At 41.5% G+C, this 18,795-nt stretch overlaps 1 protein-coding gene across 1 annotated transcript in view; it reads right to left on the bottom strand.

The window, feature by feature from the left end:
- KCNH5 (potassium voltage-gated channel subfamily H member 5) overlaps positions 1 to 18,795 on the bottom strand; it is a 152,488-nt gene that overhangs the window by 112,125 nt on the left and 21,568 nt on the right. The window contains exons 4-5 of the mRNA XM_035551291.1: positions 18,287 to 18,415; positions 3,611 to 3,726 (exon numbers count right to left, since the gene is read on the bottom strand). Of these exons, the coding sequence (XP_035407184.1) occupies positions 3,611 to 3,726; positions 18,287 to 18,415 (245 nt within the window). The remainder of the gene's footprint in view (positions 1 to 3,610; positions 3,727 to 18,286; positions 18,416 to 18,795) is intronic.

The raw sequence follows: 18,795 nt of genomic DNA, 5'->3' as shown, positions 1-18,795 counted from the left end.
TAGCAAGAGCAGAAAGGCTCCGTACCAACAGGTTGTGGGTACTGCTGCACTGTCTCATGCCTTGCAGTTACGAACATGAATATTCATTCACATTTGGAAGTTTTACAAGGTTAATTTCATGCTTGATCTCCATTTTAAACCATTGTTTAGCCAAAGCAATACCTATCAAACCAGTCTTCAGCCTTCCTGGCTGACCTCCTTCTAAAATGAAGTATTATATGCACAACTTCTGCCCTAACTCCTTGGCAATACCATGCTTCCTTTCCATTTACTTCAAAACGCTGTTGCCCTTACAATCTCAGTATCACCAGTGGGTTCTCTTTTATTTTTTGTAATTACTTTTTTTTGCATATGACTGTAATCTCCTGCACATGCACTTTTGTAAAATGTGGAACTGGAAATGTTGCAAAGGAACCAAGCCAAATTCATTCAAGACATTCTTCCCAGCTAATCTAATTACCTCTTATCTCAGTCCACCACAAGAAACAAAAGCACAAAGGAACACACAGCATGGTAATATATTGCACTGACAACTGAAAGATTCATGTGTGTTTTCAAACTAATAACACCTTTAAAATTTAGGGATTGAAGTGCGTAGAGAATAAAATAACTAATTTCAGCAACTTTAAAACTCATTTCAGCCCTATGACTGCCCCATATTGGAGCCGATACAACACATTTGCAGGACAGTTAGATGGTAAAGAGCAGCACCTTACATGTAAAAACAAACAAAAGCAGTATGCTTGCTCAATGAAGAGGAGTGAATGGCTGAATAAATAGCACAACAACTAAGAATACAAACTAAAGGATCACAGATATAGATTCTCCCTTAATTCTTTACAGTCTTATTTTTAAGATGAGAAAGCTGTTACTGAGATCAGACGGTAAAAGTCTGGCTCTACTGGAAATCTGTTATTCAGAGATCACCAAGGGACAACAACAGCAGCCTCTCTCACTCCATGCTGGAGGATGTGGTTTCCCACTATGTCTGGCTCAGTGTTATTCTGTAACCTGATGTAACACAAACCTGCTTGTGCCTACCTGTGCCCATCCTCCCTAATGTCAGACTTAGCAATCACAACCTGTAAGGAAAATCAGTTAAGCTGATACAATGAAAAATTAACTCATCCTTACATTAGTTAGCCATTTGTTTTCTATAGCATCAGCTGAGTTGAAGGTCAGAAAACCACTCAACACAATACCTGGGAAGCAGCGAAAGTGCAGCAGAAACCTCCATGAGACCATGACTGTCCCCTTTGCCAGCAGCTCTGGCATAACACAAAGCCACGTATTGAGCTCTGGCTGACCACCAACGCCCACCGAGCAGCCTGGTCCCAGTGGCACTCACCAGAAACCATTACAGACACCAAACTCCTGGTGAGACCCAAAAAGGTGTCAGCCTCCAGGTATTCCTTCTCCAGTGCCTGGGACAATACCCACGTACAGCACTCCTCTAACTACCCAACAGGCAAGGTTCAAACGGCCATTGTGGCACACTTAACTTGCTCATGGATCAACGTGTCCTTCCCAGAATAATAAAAAAAAAAAAAGCCCAAAACATATTTTTTTTTCCACAGTGGTCTCCTTTGTGCAAGCCCATGAAACTTCTTCTAATGCCAAAATTATCCCCTGCATTTAACACACCATTTTGATTTTGAGACATAATCTGGTGAATATCTCCACTCATCTCTTCTTTTTGCTCTCATCTGTGGACAAGACAGTTCTACGCCTCACTGGCATGATACACCAGGACAGGATCTTCCATTCTTGGTATCTCCAGGCCTATTTGTTCCCTGTCCTGTTCACTGGGGCAGGAGCTAGGAACAGCCTCACAACAGCTGGAGTAATAAGTTTCTTAGGGCTCAAGCCAAATGCAATGAACATATGCTTGATAGTTCCCTACACCTCTGGTGGTGAAGTGCTGAGGAGATCCCATGGTACTGTAAAGGCATAATTATTATTCTTAACATAATATCATGCTGAGTTTGACATGGCGTGTGGGTGGCAAATGGCTGTGGAGACCACTGAACTATAATGATTATTTCTTTCATGCTGCATGAATTTTTAATTTTAAACCACTAAAGAATACACAATATCTTGTTAGTCAGCTGCATTCATCACAGACGCTCTGAATTACTCTGGTATACAACTAACAGGCATGGCTGACAGTGGGTAAGTCTGGTAAAGCCGAGCAGTATGTTCTGCCAGTGATGAGGTGGGATGAAAATGCTCCTCCTCAGACACAGGAGTATGGAAAATGGGTCCTGGATGGAAATGGCATACCGCCACCTGGGAAATGCAACCCATTCTGAATTCCTGACAGCACTTTGTCTCTAAAGCACTTCGCAGCTTTAAACAACTTGTAAGAGAGGAGATTGCATGCTCCCCAAAGAACCTATCCCCAGCTACAACCTTATACTTCACCTGAGTTTGTCCTGCTGCCCAATCCACATCTTCCTTGCAGTGACTGAATTTCACTAGTTTTTCCTCTAGCTACAGAGGAGATGGTGAACAATTTCCTTCCTCCTTCTGTGCAGGTGCTTTAGATATGATTGAATATTGTTGCCCTATCTTTTCCAGTCTTCCCTTCTCTAGACTAAACCATTAACAGATATAACTGGATTTACAGAACGCTGAAATGCCATGAATCAGACAGCAAGAAGTGAGAGTAATTCAGCAGTCAGCCAAGCTACTGGTATGGGATAATTCATGGAAAATGTCACACTGCCAACACATGAAAACTGTAAGCTTCCATTCTGATTTCATTTTAAGTGGAGCTTATATTATAGATTGCCACTAAAACAAGAAAGAAAACAAAACAACAAAAACATTTAAAACTGCTGCCAGTTCTTAGCATCAGACACAGGACAAGCTCTCTGGCACAAGCTAGCTAGAGCTGTCATTTTTAGGAGCCTGTGTATTCTGACCATATACTTTTGACCCGTATATTTTTCATTACCAATGGACATGAAGACGAAAGCAGTACCTCTGTTTCATCAGTTAACCTGAAGGCATTCACTTGTTGCACCATCTGCACTGTTAAGGAGATGTTTGCAACCTGCCAAAGAGTTTATTTCATCAGTTCTGAAGAAGAAAATGATGAGCAAAACACTTCAGGAATGACTTTTGCAAGGAAGTGGAGGTTAAGGTCTATGTATAGTCATTGTGCCTGTACAACCCCAAGGACCCAGGCAGGGATACTTCCAAAGAAGAGCACCTGGCTTCTCAAACAACCCATCCATGATCTCAGCAACCATCCACAGGGCTCAGAACATCGAGCCTGGTTCCAGGTCTCTATGAGACAGCACGTAGAGGAGCATACCGGGCACCCCAAGTTAAGCAGCAATGAGAAAACTGAGACTTGCATGCAGAAATGGGGCCATGTAAGAGTGACCTAGAGACTATTTCCATAACTGAAAGACCATGACCTGTCCTGGAAACATGCTCTTGGCACACAGTGCTTATTAAGAATGAGCAGAAAAGAGGTTGGAAAAAAATCAGAGAATGGGCAATGTTTCACCCTAAAAATAATATTTATTGATGTGAATGTTGGTATTCCCCCCTCCCACCATTTCGTGCCTTATAAAGGGCTGGTGCCTGTCCCACTTACCTCAGCCAGGCGGGAGTGCTTGTGCACCACCTCAGCTTTGTTCATCGGCGTCAGCTGCTGCAGGACGCTCCGGCTGTTCGTCAGGGCCCGCGTCAGCCGCGCAAACTTTGTCCAACCTGTAGGGAAGGAGGAAACAGTGTGAGAAGCACTTACGGCCCATTCACCACCAGTAAATCTCTTTCATGTTTACTGGTATTAAGTCTCAGGCTTGAGTCGTTTCTCCAAATTGCTGCACAGAACAAGTTCTGGCTCCAGGCTCAAAGGCATTGCAATAGAGGAAAAATACCACTGCTTTAAGGCAACCACCAGCAAAATGGAGTAAAATTAAAATGCTCTGGCTTGTTCTTTCTTCTGGCTTTTGGAGACATTATGTTAGAGGGATAATGTTGTGCTTTCAGCCTCCTGGGGAGTTGCTCTGATGCTAAAATATAAACCCTCCTGAAGTGAAATCCTGGCCAGCTACAGAAAGGCTCTGGCTGATCCACGACTGCTGGAGCAGCCCCAAAAGTCAGATCCTTAAGTTTTTACTGTTCCTTGCTCTAACTACAATTCAGGGAAATAAAAACTAATAAATAAATAAATAAATAAGCAAAACACATCAACAACTGTGTTTCAAACTAAAATAATTGGAAGACTTTACAGACAGATTTAGCACTGGATTTTAAATGGCATTAAGCAATACATTTAGCTGTTAAACTAATGACCAACAGCTGCCCACACGGTAGCTTGAGACCCACACACTGGGCCAGCCCTGGGGAATGCTTTTTTGCAGCATTCAGAAAGGAGCAGTCGGGAGTTTGTTGGTGACAGCAGTGCAGAGCAGGGAACGTGACATTAAGCCACTGCTTTTGGAACAATGCCCATAGGTGACAGCTGGTACGGATGCATCACGGGATGAGGTAGAGCAGAGGTAGCAAAGAAAAAGCGAGGGGTTTCACCGGGGTAGCACCACAAAGCAAGAGAATTAAAAATTCAAATGTTTGCAGGAAGGAAACACCTCCACGTGAGCACTGAAGTAGATTTGACTTCACGTCTTTAATCCTTGTTGTGACATAACTTTGTTTTATTGTGGCATTGCCCGCAATCCCATCTGCTCAATGTTCAGTTCAGCCAGGTATAGCCTGCTATTTTACTATAGAGGTGTGCATAAAATATCAAACAAGCCATGGACGGGAAATGCGTTCAGGTGAAGGTTATATTTTTACCTAACTTGAATGCTGAAAAGGTGAAAAAATAGAATGAATGTCACATCTGAGAAAGGAAACACAACATTTTTATGTTAGCTCGGTTTATTTTTAAATACATGTTGTCTGATAGGAGTCAGGGACTCGAAGAGCTAAAGGAAGCCCTGAGGCAGACAAAATAAAGAGCAGAGACCAGTCCAGGCAATAAAACTTCAAGAAAAAAAAAAATCACTTACCGCTTGGCCTTGCAATACACCACTTATATACCACATTCACCCAAATGTAAATCCATTGTTCATCATTTAGCAATCAGAATGGACCTCAATATCCCAATACACTACCAGCACAGCACAAACCATGTGTGTCTGGTTATTTATGTATGACCTCAAAAATACACATTAAAATGCACTGTAAAAAGATAAAATATAGAAGCGTTTTTATTAACTTTTCAAATCTAAACCTTAAATGTGAACTTCAGCTTTGTCTCATCCATCTCAAGCTTACCGGAATATTCAATTAGGAATATGCACTTTCTGTATTAAATGATATCAAGAGACTACAGTGATCCAAGTATGAACTGTTAACTTCCAGACATTTTTTCTTAGTTATCTATAAAACTGCATCAGGGTGAAGTTTCAAACATTTTCAGCATCCTGCTGCAACACCCAGAGAAGAGAAGCTCTCCTTCAGGAAGTGGTCATCCACCTCCAGACCCTGGGCAGGTGCCTCAACACACAGCATCCTCTTCCCCTGGAAAGAGGCTTCACTGGGGTCCGTGGGGATAGATTAGGGCCAGCCTCTGAGCTTCTGTTTGTCACCTTGCACCACAGAGCTGATACGAGAAGGATGGAAAGATGCTCAGCAAAGCCAAAACCACCACAGCCAAGCTGTTGGATTCAGTCCCAAACACCCTTGTTTGTCACATCAAATTCACTATTCTGACCTTCCTGATGGCAGACAGCTAATGAGTCAAGGTTTACTTTATTTTCTGAGGTTAGGGCATTGATCAATGCAGTGATTAGATGAGGATTAGAAGAGTCTAGGGCTGGCAAAGATAGGAGATGATCCTTGTTACTGTCTTGCTTCTCTTCCCCACAGCACTTCAAAGGTGTAGAGATTCCATTCATAAAAACATGGATGTTAAAAATGCTTCTCCTCTTATAAAATCAAAAGTAGTAAGAAAGCCCTTGTCATCATCTTAGGTAAGAAGAATACCTTTCTGACATTTACCACAAGTATAGAAAGCCTGGGGAAGTTGGGAAAGATGTACCACAACATGTTGAAGAAGCAATGTAAGACAGGCAGCAAACAACAGTGACACATCTGCTGTAAAAACAAAAAGCAAGGAGGAACTATGACTTTTTCAAATACTTCTTTTCCACTTTGGTGAGATCACACGAAAGAAGAGAGCCACATAATTTAGCATTCAGGTTTACCACTCCGGTTGTTATTTGGCCTGACCTCTTCTCTTAAGGGCACAAACTATTTCATTGTGTCCTTGCTCCACCAAGAGCAAAGCTTCGCATTGAGCTAGAGCAGACCTTCCACAAAAACCCTTCCAGCCTCATTTAGGGGCTTCACATTTATACATTTCCTTCCGTCCCATGAAGGCCATGATTCTGGAAATTGGAAGTGCATAATACACTAACATGACTTTTTTTTCCCGCTAAAAAAAAAAGCTCCAGTGTCTTTGTCCTTCAGCACAAAGTCCATCATTATTCTACCCTATCTAACCAATCTGTCTGCAATAGCGTGAAAAAGTACCAAGTTCTTTTGTTTCCTATTTACAACCCAACAGAAAAACATAGTAACAGCAAAATTCTAGGATATGAGTGCGAAGGTGAAAATGTATACAGGCTGCCTCGTGTCTGAAACAATCTGTAGAGGATACATTTCTGCATTCCTTGACCTTGTTATAGACTTGCTAAATTCAGAATTATATTTAAAACCAATTTGTATGTTTAAATAGACCAGACAAAATTTGCATAGCTACCTAATGCTGTCAATGTTTCTTCAAATGATTCCTTCCTTTCTTTTCCTCTATAAATGCTTAAAATGAACGATAATTCTACCACGTCTATTAGTGACCTCCTGTCCTCACAGATATTTTCAGTCTGGAAGGAGTGAAGGAATGGCACAAACAGCAGGTGTAAGATGGAAGAAAACCTACTTGCAACAAAAAGCAACACTTCTGATGCTCTCTTCAGCTCATCTGGACTGTGTCTTTCTTCCATGGTTCCACCTGAAAAACAATACCCTGAACTTGCACTGTCACACTCAAATTCTCAGGGACAAAGGCATCATGGTACCAAATCCCACCAGCAGCTGCTTTCAAAGAAGCCAAACTGGGTATTTCAGAGGAAGATGTGAACTACCGAGATGGAAAATTCTGAATAATGCACACATAAAATGATTGTTTCCCCTGGTTCTCTTTGATTAATTGACAAAAACAGAACTTATATCCCTGCTTTTAAGAAACCTCATGATCTCCATTCATTCTTATGATTCAAAACAAAGGTCAGTTCTTAAATGGAAAGCTACCAAAATAGTTCACCGGCCCTATCCATTACTAAAATTGAAATTCTTGCATTCTCAAGAAAGCAAAGATGCAGGTTTAACACCTCTATACAGTTATTAAAACAGGACGTGAACAAGACAAGCATGCTGGTAAACAAGAACTAAACTAGTCTCTGCCTTTGCCCTGCCGTAGTGTTGTTCTTCCAAGCATGTAACTTTCTCTCCTCCTCCGTGGTTTTAGTCACAATTCAATGCTTTACATCAGCAAAATATTCTCCATGTCCTTTGCTCTAATTAGGACCGCTGATTTGACAGTCCTCTGAGTTTGGAGTTAAATGCAGCAGGGATGGTCTGTTGTTGTCCCTCAGATAACAGCTGAGCCAAAGGTTTCTTGGAGGAGAAAAAAGAACTTTTATTTTAATTAGTATTTCTTTTTAATCTTAGCTACTACGACAAAGTGACACTGTTAACGTTGTGCCAGGATGCTTGAAGGAGAGCAGGACCACATGCAGGGGTAGGCACTAGTCAAGAAAGGCAGAGAACCCAAACACCTCCTGGCCTTGGAGGGTGAAAAGCTTTCCAGACAGGTCCAGGATGCTTACTCAGCCTCTCATGCACATAGATGCATACACCACTTCAGAACTGATGTAGAGACTAAGTGGGAAATGGTATTTCAAGTTTTCTTGTTAATGATCCCGTAAACAGGGATGATACCTTGGAGAGAGGTAATGTAAGGTTACCACCTTAGAACTTGAGCCCATGGCCCTTCCACAGTTGGAAAGTCCAAACTATATTAACTGAAACCTCTTACCAATTACAGCATGTGCCTTTTCATCAGCTACTACTCCAACAAGAGTAGTATTACGCTCACACATCTTTCTTCCTGAGATCCTAAATCAATCGTTATGTTTTATTTTGGACAGCTGGGATGGGAACAGCTCTGTGGCAGCTGCTGTTGTGGCAGCTCTACTACACAGCCATACTCACTGCTTAATCTGCATTCAGGGACCTTCTGTGAACTGCAGCCTTGCACTGCCATAGGGACCTCTATTCCTGCCCTTTTGGTCACCCATCTTCTTCCCATTATCAGACTACACAGATGCATCCAGTATACAAATACTCTCCTCCATCTGCAACACCTGCTCCTCTTTTCTGCTGCCTTCTCTGAGTCAGAAGAAACATCATCCAGGTCAAAGATGCTGTTGCAGCATTCAGCAAAGCAAAAAAAAAAGGACCAGGATAAAAGGTGTCCAAAGAGAGCACAATAAGGGAGGCTTCCCTTTCTCCTTTCAAACAACGTGCCTCCTGAGAGAAGCACCAGCCTTCCTTTTAGACAATTCTTCAGAAGTGATAGGATACAATCACCATTTCCTGATGGCTATCTGGAGACCAAACCTTTAAATCTTTGATTCCTCCCGAGGCCACAAAGCAGGCACAGAATTGCCTACATCCCACCCCAAACTGTGAGCCACCTGCCTCCTAGCACACCCCAAGGAATGGCTCCTGGTACCCATCACACATGGACACTCCTATCAAGAGGCTGGACGAAACTCAGGCAGGTCCCTCCACCAGGGTGGGATCCCCCTGCAGGAGAGGGCTAAGGAGCAAAGATGGCTTTGGGTCTCCTGCCCCCTTAGTGGTTAAACCACCAGAGAGTTTGTGGAATCTCCTTCTTTGGAGATATTCAAAACCCACCTGGATGCAATCCTGTGTAACATGCTCTAGGTGACCCTGCTCGAGCAGGGGGGTTGGACAGGGTGATCTCTGAAGCTCCTTTCCAACCTTAACCATTCTGTGATTCTGCTCAGATCTCAGCAATCAATAAGCTTATCCACTGCCTTCAAAGATGACAACAAATATTTACAAATATAAGTATATCCACTGCCTTCAAAGATGACAACAAATATTTACAAATATAAGTATCTGCAAGTGAGAAAGCCCTTCCAATTCTCCTCCTAGTTTAATTAGGAGTCAAAATTTTGCAATATCTGACTGGATTTGTGTACAGGTCCCAATATTGGTTCGGCCACCCATCTCAGATGCACTGAAAAAATATATAATATCTAGTTCATAAATTGCATTATGTTATTTTAAAGCTAAATTTGTACATCGGAGATTATGAAGACTTTAAAAATTTCAAGGTAATATGTTAACGTTGTCTATTGTGCACTTGCTCTGAAAAATCTAGACATGACTATTTCCCCCTAATAAAACATTAGTGTAGCTCTACTGGGTTGCAATTAACCTTTTTGTCAAGGTTTGTCTGATCTTAAAAGGAACAGAAATAATGAAGGCTTTTAAATCAGTGTTTCAGGAAACTACTCAATATTTTAGACTTCAGTGAAAACACCTGGGTTAACAATGATATTCTGCGTTTAAAAAAAAAAAAAGTGTAATTACAGCAACACTTGTGTAGATTTCTGCCTGCAGGAGTGTATGTAACACCTCCAGACCATGGAAAGGTCATTCTTCTCTTGCTGTGGAGCATGAAACAGTTAACAAAGAATGTTTAAATAATATATACTCTATGCCTTACCCACAAAGCAAAGAGCTAGCATTGCTGTTAGGCACTTTGGATGTCAATTGATAACATCGATCGTCCTTGTACATCAATAGTTAGCATCTACAAATCCCAACTATTTATAGACGTTCAGACTGTAAGATCATAGCAATGGCTGTCTATCTGCTCTTTATTGCAGGTAAAATGTGGCTGGAAGAGCTCAATCTCTCTTCAGAAAACTTAATCATCCTGCTGTTGCTTTGCTAGAGACAGAGGGATAAATGGGATTCCTGAATAAATAGCATAATAGTCAAACAAACCTAAATCACTCCCATGATACAGTAAAACTATTCATGAACTGAAGAACCACACTACCCATGCAAATGTAATTCAAAATACTAGGATAAATTTCCCTACTTGAAATTCTGCGCCTTCCATTGTCTGCCAGTTCACTGCACTCTTGGGATAATTTTTACACCTGACCTCCGTTCTTGCTCAATTTTGCACTCCCGGTTAGCATCCACCCACCACAACTACTTGGGAGCTCGAAATGGATGAATTGCCACCAGGTAATCTTGTGCATATCACTTCAGCTTTCTGAGCTTCAGTTTCCTCTCCATAAAATGGAGATAATGCTAATGACCTACTTTGCAAGCCATTTTGAGATCTACTGATGAGAATTGGTAAGATTTATAAACCACTAGGCTACATTTGGTACACAATGTATTTTTTAATTTAATTCTGACATAGCTATAAATTCACAGTGCACAACTACTTAAATTTCATGTTTCTGCAACTAAAACTAAACTTTTTACACATACACAAAGGGCCACCAGGGACTTATTTCCCATAACTACATAAAAACAAATGTAATTTTAGGAAAAAAGCCTGAATACTGTAAACGTCAGTCATCTGGCTTCTAGGAGTTCATCAGATAGCAAAATGATGCCATTAAATGGTCAAGGAAAAGGACTACACCAGACAAAGGCTCAGGGTCAAAAGGAAGGCAGCGGCTAGAAATGGAAAAGCAACATACAATAAAACACACAGGGATAGGAAGAAAGAGGGAACAATTAAGTATGTGCATGAGAAATTATGGCTTACGAAATGGACACTGAAAGCTCAGTACGTATGGAAAAAAATCCTTCAATGGCTGGATTTATTACAACAATGATAAAGTTGTTAGAGAACTTCCAGAGTATGACCAAAAGGCTTTCTGCATCCAAAAGCAGAAAGGGCAGAGAGGATGATCCAGGTACTACAGGTCGCTTAGCTTGATCTCAGTGCCAGCCAAAAGAACAAAATAGCCAAACCAACTTTAAACACGTTTAATAAAGAAGGAAAAGAACATAATGAATGGCTGTCAATATGGAATGATGTAAAATGCCCCATAATGTATATTTCATTATCTGATAAGAGTATAAATTTGCTCCAGAAAGATGGCCAAACTCCTTGGCAGAACAAGCTGCAGGACAAATGCAGCAGCCAGACAGCGCCACAGCACACAGTAAATGTCTACGAGAGAGGCATGAGCCAGGCCAGCTCCAGGTACCAGTGCTCCCCTTCTTCAGGCTAGGCTGGGCTGCAATGTGGACCATTGGCTTGATGATGGCCTCAGGAGTTGCTCCCTCCTGCAGCCAAGGAGCTTCCTCCCAACAGCTCCCAGATCCACATGGCCACAGCGCCCATCGTACAGCATCACCTCATCCCATTGCTGTATTTGAACCACCCAAGCATCACAGGTTTCCCAAATCCTCTTGTGTGGTAATCATTCCTGAACTGACACGGCATGACACTCTTGACTAAATGTTAAGGCTATGCAGTTCAATAAATTGCAGGTTACATGGATGAAAAATTGGTACCTGTGAGATATCAAGCAAGGAGTTGAGAGTAGTGGAAAGTAGCAAAAACAAAAAATATTACTGAGAGCCTTTCAGACTCCAGTGGGCAGAAAGATTAGAGGTATGTTTAAAAAGTAATGAGGGGAGTCACACAGGATGATGTGTTTGATAACTGGGCATGTGCCAATAAAATGTTTTCTATGAAAATCAGATATGTAAAGTGAAAGCAATGCAAACCATATCTACATCACGGGAAGGGGAAAATTTCCAAGCAAGAACAGTTCTGAAAAGGATCTAGAAATCTTAGATGCGCAATCCAACATGTGGTTTGCTCTGGCAAAAAGTCACCTACTCCTGAGATATACAATAGTCAGAGGTAGGCTTGGAGAGGCTAAGCAACAGACAGCATTGACAAATAAGCTCTGAACCCAACAAGCTACAATACCAGTTGCAGAAACGTGTATTTGGGACCCAGCAGGCTGAAATCCCTACTGCTGCTAATGAGCTGGATTAAAGTGCAGCCCAAATGTTGGTATCTGCCATCACCAGACATCCAAATTCAGGCTAGACAGAGCTTTAACGAGCTCAGCTCATTTACTTTATCAAAAGGAGGTTGAGTGATGGTTTGATTACATCCGTAAGTGCCTTAACAGGACTTTTTTTTTTTTTTTAGTACAGTGGAAAAAATGTGTAAGTAGATGCCAGTTCAAGAAGCTGAAGCCAGGTTAATTTAAATCTGATACTTTCTTTAAAGCCATAAAGTGTAATGAAAAATTGAAAAGAATATGAAGGGATGTGGAAGATCCTCAGTCTCTGTTCAGACTTCTAAATCAGTACTGGCTATTGGTCTGGACCAGTTGGTTTAGTTAAACACAAGTTCATGGGTTCAACAGAGGAGTAACTTAGAAAAAAGTAATGGCCTGTGATATACAGACTAGAGTCAAACTCCCTAACTTTACTGTATTTATTGTTATTATTTTATATACGGCTTATGAGTGTTCAGTTTTCTACATAAAAAGTGTATCCATCTACAAACAGTTACTGCTTTAAAGATCAAATTCCAGTTTAATTCAATCTCTTGGAAGGTTAGATTTGATTTTAGTGGATTTTTTTTTTATTGCACATTAAACTCTAGAAATTTACAGACACTTCGTATGTTTTCTGGGTTGCTGATGGAGCACACACAGGCAATACCAGATTCAGAAAAGTACTTGATTTCTGGGAAGAAAACTAAACAGTCCTGGATGTGGAAATTTTCCATTCTTCACCACAGCAGGTCTCTGACAGTGGCATGCAAGAACAGGGGGCAGAAGTAAATCCTGAGAGCAACACGAGTAGGAGTGAATTTAAAATTGTTAAACTCTAAAAAATCTCTGTGACTTCTCAACCTTTGCACTGTCTGCTAAGATTGCCACTGACATGTCACCAAAGGCAATAATGGGGATGCCTGTCCCACACGAACAGGAACAAGGGCACCTCAGGAGGTCTTCCTGCTTACTAGCAGGCTATGTGCTTCTGAAATGGATAGTTTCAAACACCAAGAGACTGTATCATAGCACCACTCCCCTGAGTTGTCTACTCTTCCCACCAGAAACCTACCCGGTGTCCAGGCAAATAACCACTTCTCCCATTACCCTGCACAGAGTCCTTCCTCAAGGGGCAGGTGTCCCTGGATGCTGCACAGTGGACCCAGGGGAAAACAGAGAGATGGAGACAATTTCCTGAGTGCCCAAAGGCATTTGGAGGATGCAACTCTGCAGATCAGAGCAATTGGAAACAGCACCAGAACAAAACTGCAACCAGGTCTCTGTAGAACCAAAACCCTTGATATTATAGCCATGGAGAAGTGCAATGAAAACATGGGAAGGATATCCAAATTGTGACCTATTAAATTACTGGTATGGATTACTGTCAAGGCGATGTATTCAACAGGGTACACTGTGCTTCAGCTAAAGGTAGAAACCTCATTTTCATGCTCTAATCCCTCCATCCACTTCTATTATCACCAGGATTGATACCCCCTCAAGAAAAAAAGTTCCCATGTGCAACTAGTTATATATGCTTAATAACTTGCACTTATTAAAGATAAAAAGGATCAGAATTATAGGCTTAGCAAGGATTAGCAAGCATAAGTGCGTATTTCTGCAACTACCACACTTTTTATAGCCCTGTCACACTCCAAGATAGAGTTGTATTATTATATAGAGTTATATAACCATAAAGAGTTATATCACTGGAAGCAGTACAGCATTGTCCCAGACAGTCTTGATTATCAAAGTCTGGCTGTACCAAGTGAAGAAAAACCTTTAGGATACTGCTGTGCTGTCTCCTGGTCCCATCTGTTAACAGCACACTGTCCTGAGTTGTAGAAACCTCATCAGCACATCGTTGCATCCTAATCCAGTCTTCCACCAGTATTCACAGGAACTTCCCAACCACTTCCAGCTGCAGAAAAGTCTGATATTTCACTCCAAAGAGACTCAAGACAACCAGTGAGAATCCCAGGAAAATAAGCTTTCAAGTTTACCTGGAGGTCACATTTTTTCTTCACTGGTGATAACAAAGGAAATAAAACCATCGTATAACTGGGTGGTGTTTCACTATTATCCCAAAAATGCCAGTCTTTTTTCCATCCTTAAGCTTTCAGTTTAGTATAATCTACAGCACTCTTGGCTTCAAATGGTGTTAAAATTTTAAGTGGCCCAGTTTGCCCTCCTAATAGTTAGGGCCCAGAAAAGTGGCTTCATTTCTTTTCTGGTAAATAAACATAAGATTATTACCACTGTGTGTCTTTGGAGGGACTGAATGCCTTCAGATGCTTTTGAGACAGAATAAAAACACAGCGAGCTGATAAAAGCATCCAACTGTGACCCTACAATGGTACAAACATAAAAGAGAAGATTCTCTGGGTTTTATTCTCTGGAAGAAAATACCTTCATGTGCTTGTAAGGGCCTTCCACCTCTGCTGTGTAAAGCATTCAGGCAGGACGCCTGGAGAGCTGGCCCTCCACCACCACAGGTACAACCTGGTACTGATTCGTACTGAATCCAGGTCAGACAAGTGTTTGTGTCACCAAAGAGGAACAGGAAAAGCAAAGAAAAACCGGAGAAAACACAGCACAGCTCCTTCAGTGGAAAATAAGGCTTTGTCCCAGTGACCACCAGGTGCAGCCAGCAGCTCCTGCAGCACCTCCTGCCCCACCACTGGCTCTCAATTTCTCCTTCCACACCAGGCTGCTACAAACCATAAAGCAAATCAACAGAGGGATGTTCTCCCTTCTCTCTGCACCTGCACAACTGTCGGTGCCATCTCCATCCAGGCACACACCAAGCACGTGGCTGATGTCTCCTTCCATTATCATGGCTTTCACTGCTTCTGCCTGAGATGCTGGTTTTGCAGACTTGCATGGTTAGACAGTTTTAAAGTACTTTTCCAGTTAAGAGGATACAACAGTACTTCTTGGTCACTGTAGCTGCTTGTTATACCCAAGCTAACATATTGCTTGGGTAATTGAGTCTTGTTTGCGCTTCTTGTACCTCTTCAGAGCTGTATGCACACTGTTGGCAAGGTGGGGGGAGAGTCAGGAGGAATCCACGGCACTTAACAGCTCTATATCAATGGGATTAACAGAATAACAAATAAAATTCTCTGTGTTTTACAGCAATGTATCATAGGTTTCCTGCACATCACTCAACAATAACAGATACCAGCACAGGTAACAAGAAAACATGCCAGTCAGATCTTCAGTGTCACCCTGCCTATCCCCTCCCCAAACACAAGGCTTTTGATTTATCTTTGACAGTGTATTTTATCTGAGGAGGATAAGTATCCCTTTTCTCCATTCTTGCTTAGTAAACTTCAGCAGCCTTCTGGACTAAAATAAAATCACAGCCTCCTGGGTGACCTGGGAAAATTTTTCACCGCTTTTGCTCCCTCCTGCAAGCAATGCCCCCTCTGCCTGCTCCTCCTCCTGCTTTCTGACAGCATTAACGCAGCCAACAGTCAGCACACAGGTAAGCAAACACATACACCATCTGTCACGGAGCCCCAGCCCTCTCTAGCTCCCCTTGCTCCCACGGGGCCAGTCCCTGTGATGCCAACTAGATTTTTGATACCAAGCCTCTCAGCAAGCATGTTTCTGAGCCCATGTTGGGCAAAAATCCCACTCCTCCCTTGCAACATGCTTTGCAGTACAAAAAATATATTCTTTTATTTTAATGCCCTCTTTTCACACACGTGACAAGCTCCCCAACACTTCTGAGCAGATCTGAGTCCCCTGTGCAAAGCCGGCACAAGATGCCAACAGCGTCACAGCCACCGCAAGTGGGCCCAGCAAACACAACCATTTCTTCACAGAAGCCAGGACACGCAGACATCCTGCAGCCTAGCTACACCCATCGTTATGATTTAAATACCAAACCCTTGTACCTCGTAGGAGCGTGATATACTGCAGCTTCACAACAAAGCTGCATACTTTCAAACAGTGCAGAATACATCAGTATGGAGAGATTATTGTATAATGGCATCAATATTTTATTTCTGCTGAATTTTTTATCTCAAATTTACTGCTCCCATAAGTAATAGACAGTAACTCATCTACACCATAGTTACTTATGTATTATGTATTGCATGGGCCTGGCAGAATTTCTGAAGAAAAAAATCTTTTTTTTTTCTTTTTTAAATAGCCCTTTCAATGACAAATCCCAGCAGTATTTTACTGAAATGCTTTTTACAAAAGTTTAAAAATTCTCCCGTAAATTCTAATATATATGTTTACCAATCTCATAATTCAAGAAGCAAGTGGCCTGACAGTTTCTAAGCACATTGTAATGTTATCTGCAAGGACAATGAATTATGCATGTCTCATAGCACTACGTCTGACAAAACAGTGCTCTGATCCCAGTGCAGTGGGATCCTGCAGATCCACCCAGTTGAGATGCAGAGAATAATGCAACAGTGCTGTTCTTCCATCCTTGTAGTAAAACGCTGCTAATACTTGGTTATGTGGTGTTTTTTGTTTCTTACTATTTTATCAATATAAAAAAAACAAACTCAGATCTACACAAAAGGAAAAACATCAGGTCAATGGTTTCTAATTATGGAGCTTGCTGGATGTATTGATCAATGTTAATCCATGCTCTAATCAAAGCATCCTGAGGAAATTCTTAAGACTCCAGTCATATGCCTTGAAAAGAGATGTGGCTGTTTTTTTTTTGCTTTAAGTATGACTTTGACAGAAGTAAGTACTCCTTAAACATGCAGTCAAACCTCTCTCGGCTGCTGACAACAATGTTTTGTGGTGTTCACAGTTAATACTTGGCATTGTAACTAACAGTTCCCTTCACCGGAGGACAGCAGTACATGCATTACTCACTTTGCAGCTGTTGCTCTTTCCCACAGGAACAGGTATTGTTCCTATAGTGGATGTCAGGAGGATCCTGCTCCTCCTCAGATGGGGAGAGGGCGAGCTCAGCTCCCCCAGCACATCCCTCCATCCTCAAAGTACAAATCTCCTAGGCTGTGAATCCAAAGGAACATTTGCAGGACACCAGCTGAATTGTAGAGGCAGAGAGGCTTATGGTGGCTGAGAAGGTTCTCCTACATCACGATCTTACAACTTCACAGATAATACTCTGGAGGCAAAAAAAATCTCGTATTTGATGTCAGCCCAAAGAGAGGCCTTTCATTTTATTTGAAGTCTGCCTTTATAAATCTACTTGTCATTTATCCAAGCACATAAGTGTTATCTATATCATCGGAAAGTAGTTTAAATCCTGTTTGCATTCAAATGACACTAAGTTTTATTCTACACAAGATGGCTTAGAGGGCACATTGCTCTCAGTGACAAATCAAGCCTTCTCCAAGCAGGAACAGAAAAACAGAGCAAGGAATAAATTACCAGAAGGCAACTTCCTACAGAAGATGGATATGGATCCCATAGGATAGATGCCTTTCTTTATGGAAACATGCATTATTTTACCCAAAGCAATATACATGTGAACCTGACACCAAAGACATCCTACAATCAAAGGCGAGAATGCTGCTGGATCCTTTTCCTACCAATTCTCCCTGTGCAGCACAGGTCATCAGGTGATGAGAGCATTGCATACCTCAGCAAACACCACCAGCAGCAGCTGCTAAATACTAGGCAGAACATCCATTGCCATGCAGACATCACTGCTGGCCAGTAAGAAGAAACCCAGCTGGGCTGTTCTTCCCCATCTCATCTCCAAGAAAGAGAAACGGAGTAAAGACCAACACCTCAGCACAAAGGAGCTGAAATTAGTTTTGATAAATAAAAGACACCAGTCCTGCAGAAGAAAGGTCTCCCAATACAACACAGTATTATAATGACTGAAAACCATGCTATTTTTAGCAAATATCAGCTGTAGTGAAGAAATAGTGATATTACAAAGGAAAATGAAGGTTTGTTGCTCTGACAAAGCACTGTAAGGGAATATTCCACTCATAGTTCTTTATTTTTTAATCAATAATTTGGAAAAGTGGCATCAAAATTCCAACAAAACATTTCCTGATAGCAAGATCACAGCCACGACATCTCCCTGTCACTGGACTCAGCTTGAATATACGATTTATCATTTACAAAAAAATATTAGTATATTTCATATTTACCTTTTGTTGAATCATCTTCAATTGGTTGCTTGAACAAAGTGATATCCTTAAAAGTGCACAGGAACAAAACCACTTTTTCATGCTCATTTCTTATAGGAGCAATTTGCATGTAGAACCAAACTGGGGTTCCTGGAGCAGAGAAAAAGGTGACGCTGGAGTGTGGTGCAGCACAACCCTTCCCCAGCCCATACACAGAATACTTCATACATCATATGATATGCACATTGTTTAGGACCACATCGAAGTATTTCCACATGTCCCAGACCTTTAATTTCACTTACTCAAGAGAAAACAACATTCTTATTTTTTACAGATTCATTAAAATGGGGAAATGCTACCAAACTGACAAGCTGATAACCAGAGAGAGAACACCCTGTGATAACTGTATTACTCGTCCCCTCTTGCTCTTGGTTTTACCATTATATCTCACAAACCTGGTATCTGCAGGGTAGTCAGGTGAGAAAAAATAGACTGAGGATATCTTTGAATCCTTCTTCACATAATATGGA

Source organism: Cygnus atratus, chromosome 5, assembly GCF_013377495.2.
Source record: "Cygnus atratus isolate AKBS03 ecotype Queensland, Australia chromosome 5, CAtr_DNAZoo_HiC_assembly, whole genome shotgun sequence".
Taxonomy (NCBI): domain Eukaryota; kingdom Metazoa; phylum Chordata; class Aves; order Anseriformes; family Anatidae; genus Cygnus; species Cygnus atratus.
Note: the sequence above shows the minus strand (reverse complement) of the source record. Positions and strands in the feature narration are given on the sequence as shown.